Genomic DNA, 19,692 nt, shown 5'->3' with positions numbered 1-19,692 from the left:
CTAAAAAATTGCCATTTTAAGTGCACTTATAAAATCATCTCTTTATAACGTCTGAAGTCGCCATTTACTGCCCACTCATTCATTTAATTTTTAAAATAGTAATTCATATCAAACCAAATGTTGGTTTGTATTCTCTGGTTGCAATGTGACAGATATGCCCTAAGTGAAAATGCAAGATATTTTTGAGTAAATATTCCCCTTTACGAAAAGTGGTTATGATTTTGGTTAATTTTGTTAGGACTACATGTACAATACAGAAGGGTTTAAAACACTTCCCATGAAAGTAAATGAGAAGTAAAACAAAATTAAAAGTAGATGCATAGATGAGTTGGAATAGGAAGGCAAGAAAGGAAGGGGACAAAGCGTACAGGACAAGAAAGGAAATATGAATGAGTACAAAGAGATGGGGAATGATGGAAGAATGGCAGAATTGATGACAGGAGAATGAAAACAGAACAAAAGGAGGATAGTAGAATGGTAGAGCACAAAGAAAAAGAGTAAAGCTGCACCCATACACACCTTGCCCTGAGAGAAGCTGGACAGAGACAATAAAATACAGTAGGACTAAAATTTTCTCATTCACAGTGCTGAAGAGTTTCTCACTTTTTAAGGTTGGGAAAAATGTAAAATAGAAAAAGCTGTACAGTGAAGTTAAAACTGTTCCTGGTTTATTATTATTGAATGGACTCATTAAATTCATTAAAGATGGCAGATCCATACTTTTTTATACAAACATTTCTTGTTTATATATAATGGTATCAGAGACGAAAGCTCTATTTTGATGGCATGCTTAATTGTTGAACGTACGTGGGGCGTTTAAGTCAAACCAGGACTTGTGATGAGATTTCTCATAAATGAAGGCATGACATTTATAGAAGACTTCAACACAGTACAGTGATGCGACTCTTAGTCACGGTAAAATATTTGAATGGTGCAAACATTTTAAAGAAGGCTGTACAATATTAGTCAAGGTGGCTCAGCGCTCACTGGAGCATCTTTCTCTAAGAACTGTACACTTAATCATTCACAGACACCACTTGCACGTTACAGGAACTCGGCTGGGAGTTATTGCAACTTCCCCAGTACAGTCCTGACCTTTCCACATGTTTCGGCCATTAAATGAATTTGTGGGATACCAGCAAATCCCACCGAGCACTAGTAAAACACTGGCAGTGCGTTAGTGTAGTTTGGAGTTTTTTTATATATAGAAATAAATGGAATTTTTACTCTCATATTTCTTTATTCTGCACAATCAAAATTCCCAGTTTGATTAGTGTGTCATTGATAAATATTCTACAGTATATTACAGAAATTCATTTTTGCAAGTAGGGACAAAATTAGGCTTATTTCTGTAAGGTTGTTTTCATGCTTGCATGTTTTTGGATTTTGTGCTCATAAAGAGTGGTCTGGGGTTTGCTGCAAATTATACGGAATTAGAGTGGATTCGGGCCACTATTAAAAAAAAAAAAAGTTCTGGCATTTTTCTCGGAATTCTGACTTTTTTTTCCGTCTAAAAGTCTTTTTCCATCCAAGAATCCACATAAAAAAGTCAGGACTTTCTTTCATTATTATTATATTTTATTTATTTATTTTTATTCTTTTTAAATAGTGGCCCTAATCCTCGTAATATTTAAAATATGGTCCAAATATCTTTCATTGTCATTTTCCATTACTGTTTCTATTTTTGTAATGCCCATTAAAGGGTCGTTAATTTTATGAAACATTGGATTAATGGTATAAGGTAAGAAATGAAAACAACTTTAATTCCAACACACTTGAAAAAAAAAACCCAGACATTTCAATTCAATTAAATTCAATTTTATTTGTACAGCGCTTTTAACAATTGGCATTGTCCCAAAGCAGCTTTACACAATCAAAAGAATTATTTAAGTTTGTATGGAATTTTTATATCAACATAACAGTTGATGTTAATTGATGTTAATATGGAGTCCAGGTAGTTATTGAAAACTCAGGTAGACTTGTATAAAGTTCCAGTCCTAAACTATCGGACAGTCAAGTCCTCAGAGAAACAGCTGCCAACACCAGTCAAGGCAGATAGAGAATCAGACACCCCAGACACCGGACACATCCCAAAGAGACACACGGGGCATCCATGTGATGAGATCTCCAACCAGAAGCGGGGCACCAGGATGGGTCAGACAGGTCCGGAGGGCAGAGGGAGTCTGGATCACTGGCAGCTCAGGAACGACATGTGAGGCTCGACAGAGAGAGGGAAGGAGATAGAGAGGGGCAGAGGGAAGAGAAAGAGCGGGAGAGAGAGCAGGAGAGGAGAGAACAGTTAGGTCTGGTCACAGTCAAATAACGTATAATGTAAATGTATATTAACTGTAGAGTGCAAGCAGAGACTCCGGCAGGAATAACTATGACAGCATAACTAAAAGGGAGAGCCATGAGACATGAGGGCTCCCTGAGATGTAAAGCAAACAATCACCTTACCGTCAGCAAACCTGTGAAAAAAAAGTGATCAATGAGAGTGAGGAAGACAGCATCTAAACAAACCAGTTCACCATAATACTCTACGTCCATGAGTCCCCCAGATACCTAAGGCAAATCTATTTATAAAAATGCTTGATTAAATAAATAGGTTTTTAGCCTGGACTGCAATGTCAAAAGTAGTATTTTAAAATTAATGCGAAATTTCACAGGGAGCCAATGAAGTGAAGATAAGATAGGTTTGATGTGCTCGTATCTTCTGGTTCTAGTGAGGACTCTCGCTGCTGCATTCTGGACTAGCTGAAGCTTGTTTATGCACCTAGTTGAACAACCAGACAGTAAGGCATTACAATAGTCCAACCTAGAGGTGATAAAAGCATGAACTAGTTTTTCTGCATCGTTTAGCGACAATTCAATATGATTAAGCAATAGTATTATTACTGTGCATTACATTACGTGACGTGTTTTTAATATTAAACATTATTTTAAATGAAGAGCAACTTTAATAAAAAATTTATGTAATTCATGATTCACTTACTGTATTAGTTCTCAGTAAGTGTCCATTTGAAACTTCTCGACATCACATGGTATCATTTACTATGAATGCATGACTGTGTAAATGGCGACCAATGATATCCGATAGCTTCATGTAAGAAACACTTGATTAACCACAACCAAATCGTATGATGCAAACAAAAATATACAGTACCTGTGCTTGAGCCAACAGTGAAGACCAAGATTTTCATTGATATTCAGTAACCATTTTGTAATGGTGGGATTTGCATAGGATCCATGAATCCACGTGTTCATGACTCAACTTACAACTTTGTTTATGTCTACTGGATTTTACGCCCATAGTTTTTTTTTGTTTTGTTTTGTTTTTTTGCTATGTCAACCCTAGAACAGTTGGTGTATATATTTAATTAGCTGAGGCTATTTCAAATTGAAATAAGCATAGAAATAAAGAGAAACTTACAAGATTTACACTACTATTCACCACCTCTGTGTTTTTTTTCTTATTTTTTTCTTTTTTTTCTACACACTGTACAGAAGTACCTACAAGAATTTAAAACTACTTCCACCCGGGTTGTGAGGAAGTAATACACCCATCTCAAGGCACCATGCAGACACATTTACACCCACAATTTTATTACTAATCTCTGTACTTGTATGGTTTTGAGGATTTAAAGAAACACTGAGAACCCAGAGAAAGTTCATACAGACACAAGAAGCAAAGCAAAAATTGTAGAAGAGAAGCTGGTGACAATGAAGAAAAACCTGCATCTATATAGTAAGCCTCATCCATGAAGATAATAAAAAAAAAAAATTTGTATGTATGTATGTATGTAACAAGACTGCATACAATTAAATTGAAATTGCTTCCGAAACAAGCATATGGATTGTATAATAAACTATAGCCACACTGAACTCTGTCCCCAGAGTAGACATACTGTATGGATTTAAGGCTGGGTAAAGTAAATATTAAGAATTATGGATATTGCACAGGATTCCACCTTCATTCAAATCCCACATAATGTGGAAAGCATAATAGCATTTAAAAAGTGTCTGATGTTAATTGACCTTTAGTCTGCATTATAATTGGTTCTCTGAAGTTCAATTTACTCTTGCGAGAGTCTCTTTGATTTTTGAGCTGGAAACTGGGAACAATTAAAACATGCAAGAACCTAATTTGCATATGGTTTTCTTCCCGTATTTTGCATTTGACACAAATATTATGTGTTTGACTTTATTCAGACCTAAGCATGTTGATTGCAAGCGTAGCAGTTCACCATCAGCATAATAAGAATATGCAATATTCAGTACTGTGCAAGAGTCTAGCTCCACCCCACATTACCTCATATTTTGTTTCCAAAGAGCCAGACTTTCTTGTATTTTTAATGTAGTCATGAGGAATAGTTCTACAGGCTTGCATTTTTTGGCTTTCATTTTCAGTTCAGTCCCCGCGCCTGACCAGTTTCAAAGGTTTTTTTTTCTTTTTACTAAGTGACCTATCACTGATTCAAGCATAAAAAACAGGTGCAAATGATGACAGATGATCAGGCCAGTGATTAGTTTACTGGTGAAGCTAAATGCTGAGGGGTTGAAACAGATGAGAAGGGAAATGAGGTTGCTGCTGAGGTTGTTACAAAAACACTATTTTTTAAAATTCTATCTTTAGGCTTGTCAAAGAAGCAATTCCTTTAATTTAATCTACATCAACATTAACTTAATATGAATAAAATGAGGTATAATATGATATCACACATAATGCTCAAACTAAGAGCTGCTGATTTTGTGGCATTTGTCTATATGCTCTATACAAGAACGGTGAAAATTTTATTCATAACTGATGTTGTTACATGAAGAAATTATTTTCTCATTTTATGCAGCAGTTGTTCTGTGCTGATTACATAGACTGCTGGCTTCAGATGACCCCAAAGAAAAATAGAGCAGTGTTAGGTCTGGTTCTATGCAATCTTCTATTGTTAGTTTCAAAGCTCAAGTCTAAGCTTTATATATGTGATTAAAGCTCAGGGTCATGCCTTTATGGTTATAATATGTGAAGTTAACACTTCTTCATTTTTTTTTTACATAACATATTTGTAAATTAATCTGGCACAAAATTGATTACCAATTTTTTTAACAAGCGTCATGATTGCAGCCAATGAACTACTCTCTGCTCTTACAGTACTAACGGCAAAGAAAAGGCTCAAAAGATAAACACTCCCAGTATTTGCTTGTGCAATTTATCTGATTGTGCATGCAAATTAATGCTCATTATTTTGGATCTTATAAATCAGAGCTTGTGGGTTTTAGTCTGACTCTCACAGTGTTATCTAATGTGCTGGGATTATGGGAAATTTAAGAGCTCTCATTCCTAAAGCACAACAAAAAAACCACAAAGAGTTATACAAAGAAAAAAAAGAAGACACTAATTAATCACAGGGTCTAAACAGATGCTAATTAATTTTGTTAAATTATCTGCAAGAGTTCAGAGTAGTATTTTAGTAATTTCGTATTGATGAATCTTATTAGAGTAATCCACATCTACTGTAGCTGTTGTAAAGGTGTACTGCCGCCTAGTGGGCAAAATTCAGATTTTTTTTCAATTACCTGGGCGAGAAAAAGTCACCCATTTCCTTTTGTGTTTTTGGAGCAAAGTGGGTGTTGCGGAGGATTTAAATTTAGAACTGACACAGTTTCTAGACAGCCTGTTGATCAACATAAACGTAACACTTTTAAGTGTAGAATGCTTTCTTTTTATTAAGAAATATAAAACTATATTATATAGGTGTACCCTGCCTCGGGCCCTAAGCCTCCTGGGATAGGCTCCAGGTCCTGTGACCCTGAATACAGGATAAAGCGGTATAGATGATGAGATGAGATGAGATGAGATGAGAGATTATCCTTAATCTAAACAACTTCACATTAACTTGTTGGATGTCCATTTAGAAATTTTACTTATTAACTTATTTATTACCAAATTTAATAAATACAAAATTTACTGCAACACTGATAAAAAAAATAAATAAACCAAAACAATCTCTATATATTTCCTGTTCTCGCACAGTTGATGTTTATACTTTTGAGAAGTTAGAGAAACATATTTGCCAGCAGATGGCACTGGCCACCACTCACTCACTCACTCACTCATTGTCTGTACCGCTCTATCCTGTATACAGGGCTCCTATCCCAGGAGATTTAGAGCACGAGGCAAAATACTCCTTAATGTGTAATGAAATTAAATATCTGGTTAGTGATATGAGAGCATCTTATTTATTTGATGATCCAATAATTAAATATATAAAGATAATAAGGCATTTATTGTGCTTAAAACCTTTTTTTATTAATAAAAATCATCAAAGCAACAAGACTTACAGCTTCTTATGCTAGAGTTTCAGAGCCTGAGTTATGGATATCCTTATATAATATAATATAATATAATATAATATAATATAATATAATATAATATAATATAATATAATATAATATAATATGGATACTGTTAAGCCTTGGATTGCGAGCATAATTCTTCCTGGAAGTGTGCTTGTATATTAAAACACTCGTATATCAAAGAGAATTTCCCCCATATGAAATAAAACAAGCTCAGATGATTTGTTCCACAGCCCAAAAATATTCATATAAAATAATTAATACAAAATATAAAGTAAAAATAAAACAAATTAACCAGCACTTTACCTCTAAAAAGAAGAGGAGGGGAGCCACTGTGCAGGATGACTTTCACACACACACACACACACACACACACACACACACTAACAGAATCACTGCTCTGTCAGTAAACTTATTTAACAAGGAACCTTCCTAATGACATTTGCCTTTGCCTCCTTTTGAGGATTTCGTGGAAATGTGACATTGCATTGTCTTTAAACAGATTAATATCCCGCACTGCTACAGCCTTTTTAAGCTTTTTCTTCACAGGGGCCGTTGTTGCAGACCAGTTAGTAAAGAACGGTCACTACACTTGGACACAAAACAGTGCTTTATGGGCGCGCACGCACACAGGGTTACACTGTTGTAGTAAACATGGATGTTGACTATACGAGACTGAAAGACGATTATTTATACTCCCACAGCGTTAGAGAGAGAAAAATCCTTGGCTCACTTGTAATTACGTGGCGCACTGCAGACAAAGTGCATGCGTACTACTGATATGTCAAGACCTCTCTCATTTATTAGGTTAAAATGTCTTAAAAAATCTCACCCGTCTTGCAAAACGCTCACGGACTAAGTTACTCGCAATCCAAGGTTACATTTTATATATCCTTATATAATATATAATAATACTATTAAAAATATTTTAACAATGAGTAGCAATTGCAAGCCATTAGCAGAAGAAATATGTTTACTAAGTGAAGTGACTTGGCCAAGGTTGAGCCTTCCTGTGTCAGATGAGATTTGTTCTATACTGAAGAATTAAAAATTCCATGGAAGCCGCATGGAATGTTAACGGGCACTTCAGCTCTTCCAAGTTCCTCAAATGTCTTAGCATTTAGAACCAGCAGGAATGTACTTTTATCCTAAACCCACACAGATAACAGTCACTTTTAGAAAATACACTCATTAACAATATTAAAATGTAAACTGCTTGGCAAAAGACGTCTGTCTGCTGATTGTCTAGTTCAATAACTAATAAGCCCTTTCATATTGTCATACCTCCGTGGGTGTAAGGACAACAGAGAGGATGGCTCCATCATCCTCTTCCTCTGCATTAGGTGATGGGACAAACACAGGTTCAGATGGATAGAGGCCTGGCTGATGCCATGCCTAACCATTGAACACAAAACCAGAAAGAGACACAATAACAACTGGGATAAAAAAGTCTAGCATAATACGTATGCAACGCAACGTACAGTAAATGCTATAATTTAAAACCAATTCAATACAAAAAATAGAATATGTACTATATATACTGTAAAATATTTGGCTTCATTTTCTATATTATTATATGACACTCATCAAAATGAACTTCTAAAAAGTTGCACTGCATCACTGATACAGTATGAGCTTACTTTGAGCTTTTTATTCATCAGGTCCATCTTGATTAGCGAGTCTCCCACCAGATGGCCAAAGCCGCAGCCGTAGAAATAGCGGTATGGTTTGGTGTTATACTTGTTATAGTGAATGTGAGGAAAGTCCATCCCACCATACTCCAGCAGTTCATCATCATGCAGATCTTCAGACATGCAGAACACCTAACATGTAATAAAGAATTACATAAGCGATGCAAAAAAAAAAGAGATAAAAATCATAAACATATGTAAATACTGTACATTTGTAATGGTTTGTGTGACATATATGCTATTATATATGTGCTATTTCTGTTAGCTGGGCATCCACAGGTGATGTGCATCATGCCAAGATTTTCCGACAATGAACTCTCTTGCTGCACCAAAAACACTACTGAACATCCTTTTCATTAATTAGGACCTTGTCAGGCTATTAGATGTAGAACAGTCCTTGTTTGTTAGTTCTGGTAGATAGCAGCATAATACCCAGAGGTAATGCTTCTTCACTAGATCCCAGTATGCCTTGTTAAAAAAGTGACACTACCCTTTAAAGCTTTAAGTAGTCCACAGGACAGGGACTTGGATGGTTAAGGACAGATTCCCTATCCTGACAGATAGGATTAGTAGGCATGTGTAGCAGGGAGGGGCCCGGTGATGTGCCAGGTGGAGTCTTTTTTTTTTTTTAAATAGCAGTAAAAGTAAAAGTGTTCTAAAGAACAAAAGACAGACATGCTTTCTAATCTTATCAGATGAGGTAACATCTAAAATATCCTTTTTACAACAAATCTTGCTCTCTGATTTATAGCTGGTTACAAGAATTCATACCGTACCTAATCTGTGTATGATATTTATGCACTCAAAATAATTTCTACACATGGCTAATATTTGATTACTATCAGTTAGATCAGACCTCTCCATCAGCACCCCACCTCATTTTTCCTGAAGCAGACTGAAGAAGCAAAGCTGTTGTGCCGTGTGTTCAGGTTCTGGTTCAGTGGCGTATCATTATTAATGCACAAAGGCAGAACAAAACGGCGAGGAAATGCCATGGATAAGCTGTTGTACACCTGAGAAAGAAACCAAACATCACCCCAATCACTTACTAGTGGCATCTTTAAAACATTTAAATAATGCTTATAAAGTTAAAAATAAATGTGTAAAACTGGAAAGACAACATTACTAACCTCATCCAGTGCTTCTCCTGACTTGCGTAGGTTCTGAAGATTATAAACTTTAAGGGCCTGGCCATCATCCAAGCAGCACATATCCACTATGAGGAAGCCATCCTCCTCAAATGCATTGATTTGGTGGAATGTGGATAGAGCCTTGGTGTGGTACTTCACTGGACTCACCTGTTACAAAACCAAGGAAATTAATGTGTGTTAATGCCTTCCAGGGATGTAAGAAATTTCAATGTGTACTATGATCAAGTACATTCTACAAGCATAACCAGTATTAAATGTATGTGTTACTAACTATGAAAGCTAATGCTAAATTGAGAAAAATATTTTGTATTAAATAAACCAAGAGTTTAAAGTAGGACAAAAAGATCAAATAACTTCAATGGTTTCGGCTTGGGTGTTAAAGATCACCTCTCCGGTCTGCTTGTTTACAACATGGAAAACAGTCTCTTGTTTCGGGTCCCAGTAGATACAGTCATTTATGCCTTTCCCCCTTATTCCAGATGTCACTATCTTAAGAAGGTCCATCTTTATTGGCTGTTCAATAAACACCACATAGTTTTCACTCATGGCTGGGAAGAAAAAAAAAACAGATGTTCCACATTGAAATGTTTTATACAGTGACTGGCTCACATACAGCACAAAGCAAAAATTAAAACATTAAAGGAGCAACAGTCTTGTTTAACCTTTTTTTTTTTTTTTTTTTTAAATACAGGGTTAAAACATTTTAGATAATGAAATATGATACCATACAGTATATTTTCCCAGCAAGGTCATTCCTGATAATAATGATATGATAAATAATATCTGGGCAATGCAACCCAAGGACAGCTCAAAGTACAAAATTGAAAAATAATAATTAAATGAAAGGGGAAAAAAACAGATAAAGACAAAATGAAAATAAAAAAACTGAGCACCTCTCTGAACAAGTGAAGCATAAGAGAAGAAAGAGACACCAGTATAATTCAACCATAACAAAACCAAATACAAAGCATTAGTGAGGAAGCAATACAATTAAGTTTAAAATTTCTGAATCACTAAAAGTGAGGTTTTATTTATTTATTTATTTTAATAAATGTAGTGGAAAATTAAAAAAAAACACATTTTTTGACAATAGTAAAGTTTACCTTAATTATGACCAGTGGTGTCAAAAGTATTCACATTCATTACTTAAGTAGAAGTATAGATACTAGGGTTTAAAAAGACTTCTTTAGAAGTTGAAGCATCAACTTAAGCTTTTTACTCATTTAAAAGTGTAAAAGTACTGGTTTCAAAACTACTTAAAGTATAAAAGTAAAAGTAGCATGAGGGGGGGAAAAGCATTAAGGATAAAAGCTTAGGCTGTGCCATGGGCCTATACATGTATATTGCACTAACACGTTATAAAAAAAAAAAAAAAAAGGTGTTGTTTTTTTGTTGTATTTTTTTAACGGCCATAGTGATTTGGGATACTGTATATGACAATTGAAAAAGAATGCATTTTGGTACAATGCAAATACATTAAAGAACCATATATGTGTACTACTGAGCATTAACATGTTTCATGAAGAAGAAGATTTGATAACTAGTTGCCTATAAGTATTTTAATGGTGCAAAAAGTCAAACTTCAGAGGCATGTCATCAGTAACCTTTATTGGAATGTAAATGTACATTCAAGATTAGCTGCAGGATGTGTGAGGGCAACATACAAGAAAATTAGTGTACCCAGGGCAGGCTTAGTAACAATTACCCTTATTACCATTTCAAAAAATTTCTTTAGGTATGGCCAGGGATGTATAAGAGTTGGCTGGTCTTCCTGGCTACCAAACTTCCTTGCTGGTGCTTGGTTGTGACATTTCGCTCGAATCTTGAGTCTCTATCACAGACATCTTCGTCTACTTATCACAACCTTATCAACCGAAAATGCTATTTTATTCAAACATCCTTGCTGGAGTGTGCGACGTGACGTCATTTGTGCAGGTGCAATAGATCGCGTACCAACCAATAGGGTGTCGGAATGGTATGTTTATACTTCTCATCCAACCACAATCAAATTCCCTCCATCCAGATGGCGCGATTTATCCGGATGTTTTTTGTTTGTTTGTTTTTTGAATGACAAGCTGAAATAAAATAGTAACGAGGCTATTTTTAAAATGTAAGGAGTAGAAAGTACAGATAATTGCGTAAAAATGTAAGGGGTAGAAGTAAAAGTCGGCTAAAAAATAATTACTCCAGTAAAGTATAGATACCCAAAATTTCTACTTAAGTAAGGTAACGAAGTATTTGTACTTTGTTACTTGACACCTTTGATTATGACTTAACCCACCAGGCAGAACCAGTTTAATGTTTTTAAATGTTTTTGCTGTTTGGAATCAAAGCTAGGAAAACTTTTTTTTTTCTTAATCATAAGGAAATATACTCAAATTATAACTGTAACAATGGTTTGTTATATAAACAACTGGTTTTATATTTAAACTTATAACTAATCAATATCACACTCAAGGTCATGGTGTTATACTGAATATCAGCACAGCTGTGATGATAGCCCTTTTATACTACAATAATCTGTTGATAATTTTATTATCAACAGATTATTATTTGTTTGTTTATTTTGACCAATTATTTTAATTTGCCCTCACATATGCTTCCGCGACTGGCAGAACTAACAAACCACGACTGGAGGAGTTGGCGATAAACAGTTAGCAATCAACACTAAGTTTAACGTTGTGAAAGTAGTACGTAGAAGTGAGTGACCTATGAGATTTAATTTGTACTGTATTTCCATGTAATCAGCTTTAAAACATCTGCTAACCTCCAGGTTCCAGTGTTGAAACCCACATAGCATTAAATGGAAAAGATAGTGCACTAAGTAGCACTAATTCCATTTTGGAGCCTATGCTGGGAGAATTAGGGCACAAGGGGGGTACACTCTGGACAGTGTGCCAATCCATCACAGGGTACACAAACACATATTCACACACTCATTCAGACACTATGGGCAATTTTGGAATGCCAGTTAACCTAATCTTTGTACTGCAGGAGGAAACCCTCCGGGGAGAACATGCAATCTCCATGCACACAGAGATGGGAATCAAACCTGGACCCTGTAGGTGCAAGGCGAGAGTGCTAACCACTACACCACTGTGCCGACTACAGCTAAGTTTTTCTATATTTCTATACTTGTATAATTTTTTACTATATTCTTATTTCCTATTTTCTATTCTTAATGTGAATGTTAACTTTTATATACTCTTTTTCATTTTTTGATTTATTTATTTTTTCTTCATATTCTTTATTTTAATACTCTATTTTCTTTTTAAATTTTCAGGTCATGGGTGGCTGTGCAAGCATTTTACTTCATATTATGCTGTATGTATGACTGATTATGTGACAAATTAATTTGAAATAGGATGGAAGTTAAAATCTCGAACACATAGTGTTCTCGATCAGGGCTTTGAGAGGGATTTGAGATTCAGTCTAGTTAGCTTTGTAGGTTGTGTTAGCCATAAATACAACACAGGCCGTTCAGAGGCAAATTTAAATGACTCAGAAACAATTACTAAGTAATTATTCTTCCTCTTCCCTGCACTGTGGACCATACCTGTTTTCATCCATGCTGGCAACAGACAGTGTAATTAGCGACTGTTAGAACACCAGTGAAGCATATATTGTTATATATCCCAGGCCTATTATGCTCTATATTCAATTCAATTCAATTTTTTATATCACGAGTCATAGAAGAGCTTTCATTCAATCAGTTTACTTGGATGGAACTAATTGCTGTATTATATGCAGTAACATTAATATTAGATTTTATGTATAAAATATGTAGTTTTGTCATCAACACGTTATATTTGACCTTGAAAGAGTAAGTCAGAACTGATTTTTTTTTTTATGTATGTTTAATACACAACAAAACTATCACCCTAAAAAAAACATAACTTAAATCTGAATGACTTAACACATTTCAAAGTTTAGGTCCTTGAGGTTGAGATATTGCAGTTTCTATTGTCCCACCCTGCCCCCTTTACCCAGCTGAAAGTATTTTCCCTTTGACTGCATGTAATTAGTATTAAACACTACATTCTTTCATGGACTTTGGGATAATACATGTCAAAGGCTTGTTTAGTGAGCTTGAATCCTGGTTAAAAGAAGGTCAGTTTACATATGGCTGTTGGAGAGGGGGTTGGATTTCCCTTTGTTGTACAGTACTGTGCAAAATTCTTGAGCCTCTCTTAATTTCTTCATAATAAATCAAATTATGTAAATTAAAATAAAGAAATTGAAGGAAAGATGCTTTTTTAGATGTTTTCTAAAGATGCCTTTTATGTATGCCTAAAGATACAATTTAAACTTTGGCTATCAAAAAAGGAAAGCTAAAGAATTTCATTGGGAAACCTGGAAAACTATTCCTCAAGACTACATTAAAAATGTACAAGGCAAAATATGAAGAAATGAGGGTTGTACTGTATATCGGGGGCACGTCCTCATAATTTTGGCTAGACATACCTGAACTCATTGCGATATACCAGAAACACACTACGTGTGTGTGTGTATGTGTGTTTCTCCTGCTCTACTCCTAAAAATTGGATATTAAGATATCTGGTGCTAATGAGTTGTATAGATGTTTAATGTTCAAGTTAAGTCATTAATGCACCTGTAAGTGGCTGTGATGTGTTAAGTGTGTGTAGTTACCAAAACTGTGGTAATAGGAAGGTTTGTTCTTTTCAGCCGGAAAAATGGAACATAGCACCTCTGCCCCATGGAGCGTTTCATCAGAGTCTTCAGTCTTTGGAGGCACCCTGATAATGTTGTATAACGCTCCTATTAAACACATAATGCTCAGTTATGACTTGGCTCATATCTATTAAATACGTAAACATATGCGTCAAAATCTCACCTTTCCTGCCATAAGAGTTGCCCATGTTAAACACTGTACCATCTGGGTCAACATGGGGGTGGGCAGTCGCACCATTAACAGCAATAAACTTGCTCCAGTCCACCTTTAACATTGTGAAATATCATAGAATTAATCATAAAAACCAATATCAAATGCTGTAACAAACCTCATGTACAAACATTTTAAAATAGTAACATTCAGTTCAAAACAATCTGTACAAATATGTGTAAAGGTTCAAATGATCCTAATACTCATTACTGATTACTAACTTTTACTACTTACAAAACAGTGAGTAGAAGTACTATAGGTAGTCAACATTGTTGTTGTTGTGGCCTACACGTCCTGTGCTTTAATCTACTTTATTTTAAATTTGCACACAATGTCTTGAGATTTGTTGTGTTTCAACAGGTGATCTACTTTCCTCCCACAGCCCAAAACATATAGAGTAGTCTAACTGGTATTTCAAAATTTCCCATACTGTATAAATGAGTGCGCTTGCATGAACTTCTATGGATTGGCACCCCATTCATACCCAATCTATTAATTGGCACCCCATCCGTACCCTGCCTCGGTGTAGCCTGCTCCAGGCCTCCTACGCCCCTATTTAGGATAAGTGGTATAAAGAATGATTAAGTGAGTAAGATTGTACTTGAGTAGATCTGTGTGCAGACAGACGTAACCAAAGTGAGTTTGGGTTTGAAGGGTAAGGTCATAATAATAATAATAATAATAATAATAATAGTAGTAGTAATAATAATAATAATTACTTTTATTATTATAAATATCTACCTGTAGCAGATAAATATAAAAAATATGTCATGCGCACTCGCTCCGCGACCGGCACTAGGACCTGGAAGTAGTACGGTCGAGAATCAGGAAGCATAAAAGGAGACAAAATCGCACTTCACATCGCTCAGTCGCTCAGTTGCCCATGCTGGTTCCGACGCTCCGCATCCTATTCGTGAGTACTCACCTATTTTGGGTCTATTCTCCTGATGAGTGTGTGTTATTAGAACGCGGGTTTATTTGTGTAAACTCTTCCTCTCATGCCGAGAGAGTTCTTTGCTGTAACCCTGTTACCTGAAAAGGCGGGAACGAGATGCTGCGCTCCAATGCCGCACTGCTTACGTGACCGGACGTCCCTTCAGACAAAATCAATCTGAGGAATGTTTCCGGTTTACTCCTATTTATAACCTGCAGGTGCGTCTCATCAGACGACGTCACCTGGCCGAGGTTATATAAGCCAAAATTTGGCGTGTTTGATACACACATGCTTCACAACCGGCAACACGAAAAGATGTTCCCACAGCGTTTTCACGCAGCATCGCGTGTAGCCTTTGAAAGGGAACTGCTAAGTCTTCTGTTTCATTCCGGTTAGTACGTAACAGAATGACTGAGCCATTATCTGCAGTGAACCCAGCGAACTACGCTCACCTCTGCGATGTGGTAAACAGGCATGCCAAGTTGGTCGAGCAGCTGAACGGTGAGATTGCGGCTCTTCGTAGCAGCATCCAAGACGTTGCGGCCTTGCTCCGCGAGGTAGCGGAGCTGCGGCGGGAGAACGCGGCTCTTCGCGAGGCTGCCCCTCTTCCAGCTAGCCTGCCGTCCATTGCAGCGGCTGCTGCGCCGTCACTCTCATCAACTCCTGATGTTTACCTAGCACTACCGGATAAATGGGATGGCACAGATGAGAAGTGCAGTGTTTTTCTAACCGCACTGGATCTTGTGTTTGAGTTAAATTCCACCACATACTCCACGGACCGGTTGCACATCACTCTTCTCGTCTCGTTGCTATCCTGGCAGACAGCAGAGTGGGCCACGGTGGTTCTGGGCACCGATTCAGACACAGTGCACTCCTACAATGAATTCACCCACCAACTAAAGCTCACTTTTGAACATCCTGCCGGTGAGGTGGAGACCGACACCAAGCTTTATCATCTGCGGCAGGGGGGGTCGTCCGTCAGCCGTTATCCTATCGGGACCTGGCTGAAGTCTTTTGTAAACGACATGCCACACATCTTCCTCCTAACCGCCCTTACGATCTGGTAATAGACCTTCAGCCAGGCACAGTCCCGCCCCGCGGCCACCTGTACTCACTGTCATCCACAGAGACGGAGGCGATGAAGGAGTACATATCTAACGCTCACTGCCAAAGCACCATCAGGCCCTCCTCCTCACCTGCCGCCGCGGAGTTCTTCTTCGTGAAGAAGAAAGGCGATGAACTTCGCCCATGTGTCGACGGCCTTCATCACCCGGACAGGACATTATGAGAGCCTCTTCATTCCATTTGGACTTTGCAATGCCCCCGCAGCCTTTCAACAGTTCATAAATGATGTCCTCCGGGACATGCTGGGCCGGTCGGTGGGCATTTGTTTACTTAGACGACATCCTCATTTACTCCCACACAGCCAAAGAACACACTCAACATGTCAGGGTGGTCCTAAAAAGATTGCTCGCCCAACGTTCCTGGGTTTTGTCATCTCGTCCCAGGGTGTGGCCATGGACCCGCAGAAGCTGGAAGTTGTGCGTCATTGGCCCCTACCCAAGACCCTTAAACAACTTCAACGGTTTCTTGAGTTTGCGAATTTCTATAGCTTTAATTTTCGTTGCTTTATCCGGGACTACAGTACGGTTGCGGCTCCCCTAACCACCCTGACCCGCCTCTCATCTCATTGTTTTACCCTCAACCCTGCTGCTATCTCCGCCTTCAAGGAACTCTGCCGCCGCTTCACTCCCGCCTCATTCTTCTCCATTCAGATGCCAACAAGCACTTACTTGTGAAGGTGGACGCCTCAGATGTGGGCACTGGGGCTGTCCTCTCCCAGCAAGGTCCAGACAAGAAACTACACCCATGTAGTTTCTTCTCCAAAAAATTTAACACCACTCAGCAGCGATACGGGGTAGAAAAATGCGAGCTGCTGCCTTGTTCACACGGGCAATAAATTTTTGGATAAACGAACGTGCTCTGAACGTCCTAGACGTTTATGTTGCGTTTTGTAGTGGCGATCGATTGACTTCTACACCGGCGTTCGTTTGTCTCTGTCTAACGTCAGCCTGCAGCCCAAATTGTAGTTTGTGTGTTAACCTGTGGGGGCAGTGTTGGGAACTAGATATGAAAGCCCGCTACTACTGGGTTCACTCTCAGACTGCACAATGTCGAATAAAAGGATTTTTTTTTTTGTGGTTTATAAATAAATGCGAAAATTTCCGCGTATGTTTTTTTCCGCATTTCCCTATGTATACCACGTAGGATCATGGGATATATCCGGTCCTCCGAAGTGTAAAATGAACGTGAAGAAAACGCACTAGGAGCGGTTTCCTTGCGTTTGTTGGGTTTTGAACGCCATGAAAAAGCTGCATGCAACGTTTTTTTGATGCCGTATAAATGCGCAGCCAGACAAACGCACGTTACCAAAGCCCGTGTGAACACTCTTATTGACTCCTATGTGTAGAAAACACTCGCCGCTTGATCTGCGCTCACCGGACGCTACGAACGCAAGAAAAACGCTCGATTTTAACGCCCGTGTAAACAAGGCCTAACACCACCAAAAGGGGAATGAAATAAAATTGATTATCAATTAAAGAGTTTAGGCTTGATCCAGCTTCCAACATCCTTAGATCTCAATCCGACCAAGCTTGCATGGGATGCAACCCACAGCCACTGCAAGAATCACAGACACCTACACACCCCCAAAAGTATTGTGGGGTCATGACCCAAGGGCCCAAAGCTGGCCCAGTGGCAAAAGTGGAACCTACACAATACTAGACATAATGCTTTGCATTTTAATGCCATGGCTAATCAGTGAATGTTAAGCTTAAAATGTCATTTTAATAAAGAAATGTCAGAAAGGTTTCAGGTTACCTACCTTCTCCTTAGTTTCTAGAGTGTCTGGATCAATTTTGTGCATAAAGTTTGTCTCTGTGCTGACATAGTAGTCCTCTTTGTATTTTACAAAGTTCACATTAGCATTGTCTGTGGGCTCTGTCAAGGGATAAAAATCGGACTGTCAGTAAAGGCACAGCACAAACTTTGTCTTTAGTATGTGAAACACAAGAATTAAGAAGAATGTATCTCAGCTTGTCCCTCTCTTCTCCATGTGCTAAGACTGTGTGCTTTAAAAAATGCTCTCTTTTTACTTGACAGAAGTACATTATATGAATAAAAGTATGTGAACACCTGGCCACGTGAACATTCCATTTAAAAATCAATGGGACTTAATACATGGCTGTTCCCACTCAAACATAGAGCACCAGCGTTGAGTTACATACTGTATGTCAAGAATGAGAAGGCCTGATTCGTGTTCGGTGCGCCAATACATCCCAAAGATTTTCCATGGGGTACTAGATCTTCTAGATAACTTTGTTTTAGTGCTGCTTCAGTGCTGCTTTCTGTTTAACATCAATGAAATAATTGATTGAATTACCGTGACTCTAAAGCACTGTTTTCTGAAACCATTCAGAATGCTATATCCAAGTCACAATTGGCCAACCTTTCCCAGTCTCAGCATTAACAATATATCTATATGATTAATAACATCTCCTCCCTTTGCCTAATGCTAATGCGTGCAACATTGGTAATTGTGTAAAAAAATACATGCCAAAATTAATACATTTTACTTCACATTTTTATAAGATGACAATGTCAAAGTTACTCAAGCTCCAACCCTGGAAGTCACTGCAAATCTGGATGGATCTGTCAGCTGTGCCACACAAGGTGGGTAAGCCCCAAAGCCCTGAGGGCTGCTCTTGCCAGGTTTTTTTTCACCAAGCAGAGCCTGTGTTCACCTCCTGAACAGCAGCTCAAATGGGGTAAACCTTCATGGCTGCTGTCTTTTCACATTTGTCGCAGCGTTGACACAAGTTTCTTTGATAGTGCTCTGCACCCTGTGATGAGGGCTATATTATATAAGAGCTGCACACATTCTGGATGATAAGAGAAATAGACTGGATGATAAGAGAAATAGACTCATTATCAAATTCATAAACAAATGCCTGCCTTCACTGCTTACTAATGAATAGTTATGATTTGTTTGCCAAATACAAAGTGACTTGTGTCTGTGTTTATTTTAAAACGTTTGGTGCAGTTGTTTGTTTTGTAATTCATTGATGCAGCTATGTTCCATGTACTGCAAGTAAAGTTAAGGAATTTGGATTTTTTTGGCTGAGCATGGGCTATTTTATTGGTTTCAGTTTCTACCTAAACTACATAAAATAATAAGAGAATGTAATATGTTACATATGTTGCCTTCCAATAAATAAAAGTTGTAATTTCTTTCTCAGATATTAATAATATTTGCACATTGTTGATTATAATTTCTGTGCTTGGGAATTGGTGACTACACAATGAGTCCATGTTGTTCCATGTTGTCCACTCGTATACAGTATAGTTATTATAGTCATTGACACCTGGGAATAACTGGTGGATGAGAGTGGACATGGTTCAGCACCTTTGGTTTCCAGCTGAGATTACTGCAGCTTCTCCCTGGCCAAACATCATACTATAGTCTGCAGCACTAAAAACAGCCTCACTGTTTTTGAGCACACTAAGCGCAGTGGTAAAGCGCTCGCCCTATCATCCGGAGATCGCTGGTTCGAACCCCGGGTGATGCTGTTTTCCTCTCACAGCCGGAGGCACAAAGAGAGCTGA

The 19,692-nt window shown here is 37.8% G+C and overlaps 1 protein-coding gene across 1 annotated transcript in view; it reads right to left on the bottom strand.

Annotated features, from left to right (window-relative positions):
- Positions 1–1,859: 1,859 nt before the first annotated feature.
- Positions 1,860–19,692, bottom strand: part of bco2a (beta-carotene oxygenase 2a) — a 29,047-nt gene continuing 11,214 nt past the window's right edge. The window contains exons 5-13 of the mRNA XM_053485421.1: positions 17,912–18,027; positions 14,046–14,148; positions 13,841–13,969; positions 9,578–9,738; positions 9,170–9,337; positions 8,915–9,052; positions 7,989–8,171; positions 7,633–7,743; positions 1,860–7,496 (exon numbers count right to left, since the gene is read on the bottom strand). Of these exons, the coding sequence (XP_053341396.1) occupies positions 7,380–7,496; positions 7,633–7,743; positions 7,989–8,171; positions 8,915–9,052; positions 9,170–9,337; positions 9,578–9,738; positions 13,841–13,969; positions 14,046–14,148; positions 17,912–18,027 (1,226 nt within the window). The 3' untranslated portion in view covers positions 1,860–7,379. The remainder of the gene's footprint in view (positions 7,497–7,632; positions 7,744–7,988; positions 8,172–8,914; positions 9,053–9,169; positions 9,338–9,577; positions 9,739–13,840; positions 13,970–14,045; positions 14,149–17,911; positions 18,028–19,692) is intronic.

Source organism: Clarias gariepinus, chromosome 24 (genome assembly GCF_024256425.1).
Source record: "Clarias gariepinus isolate MV-2021 ecotype Netherlands chromosome 24, CGAR_prim_01v2, whole genome shotgun sequence".
NCBI lineage: Eukaryota > Metazoa > Chordata > Actinopteri > Siluriformes > Clariidae > Clarias > Clarias gariepinus.
This window is presented reverse-complemented; position numbering and strand designations above follow the sequence as displayed.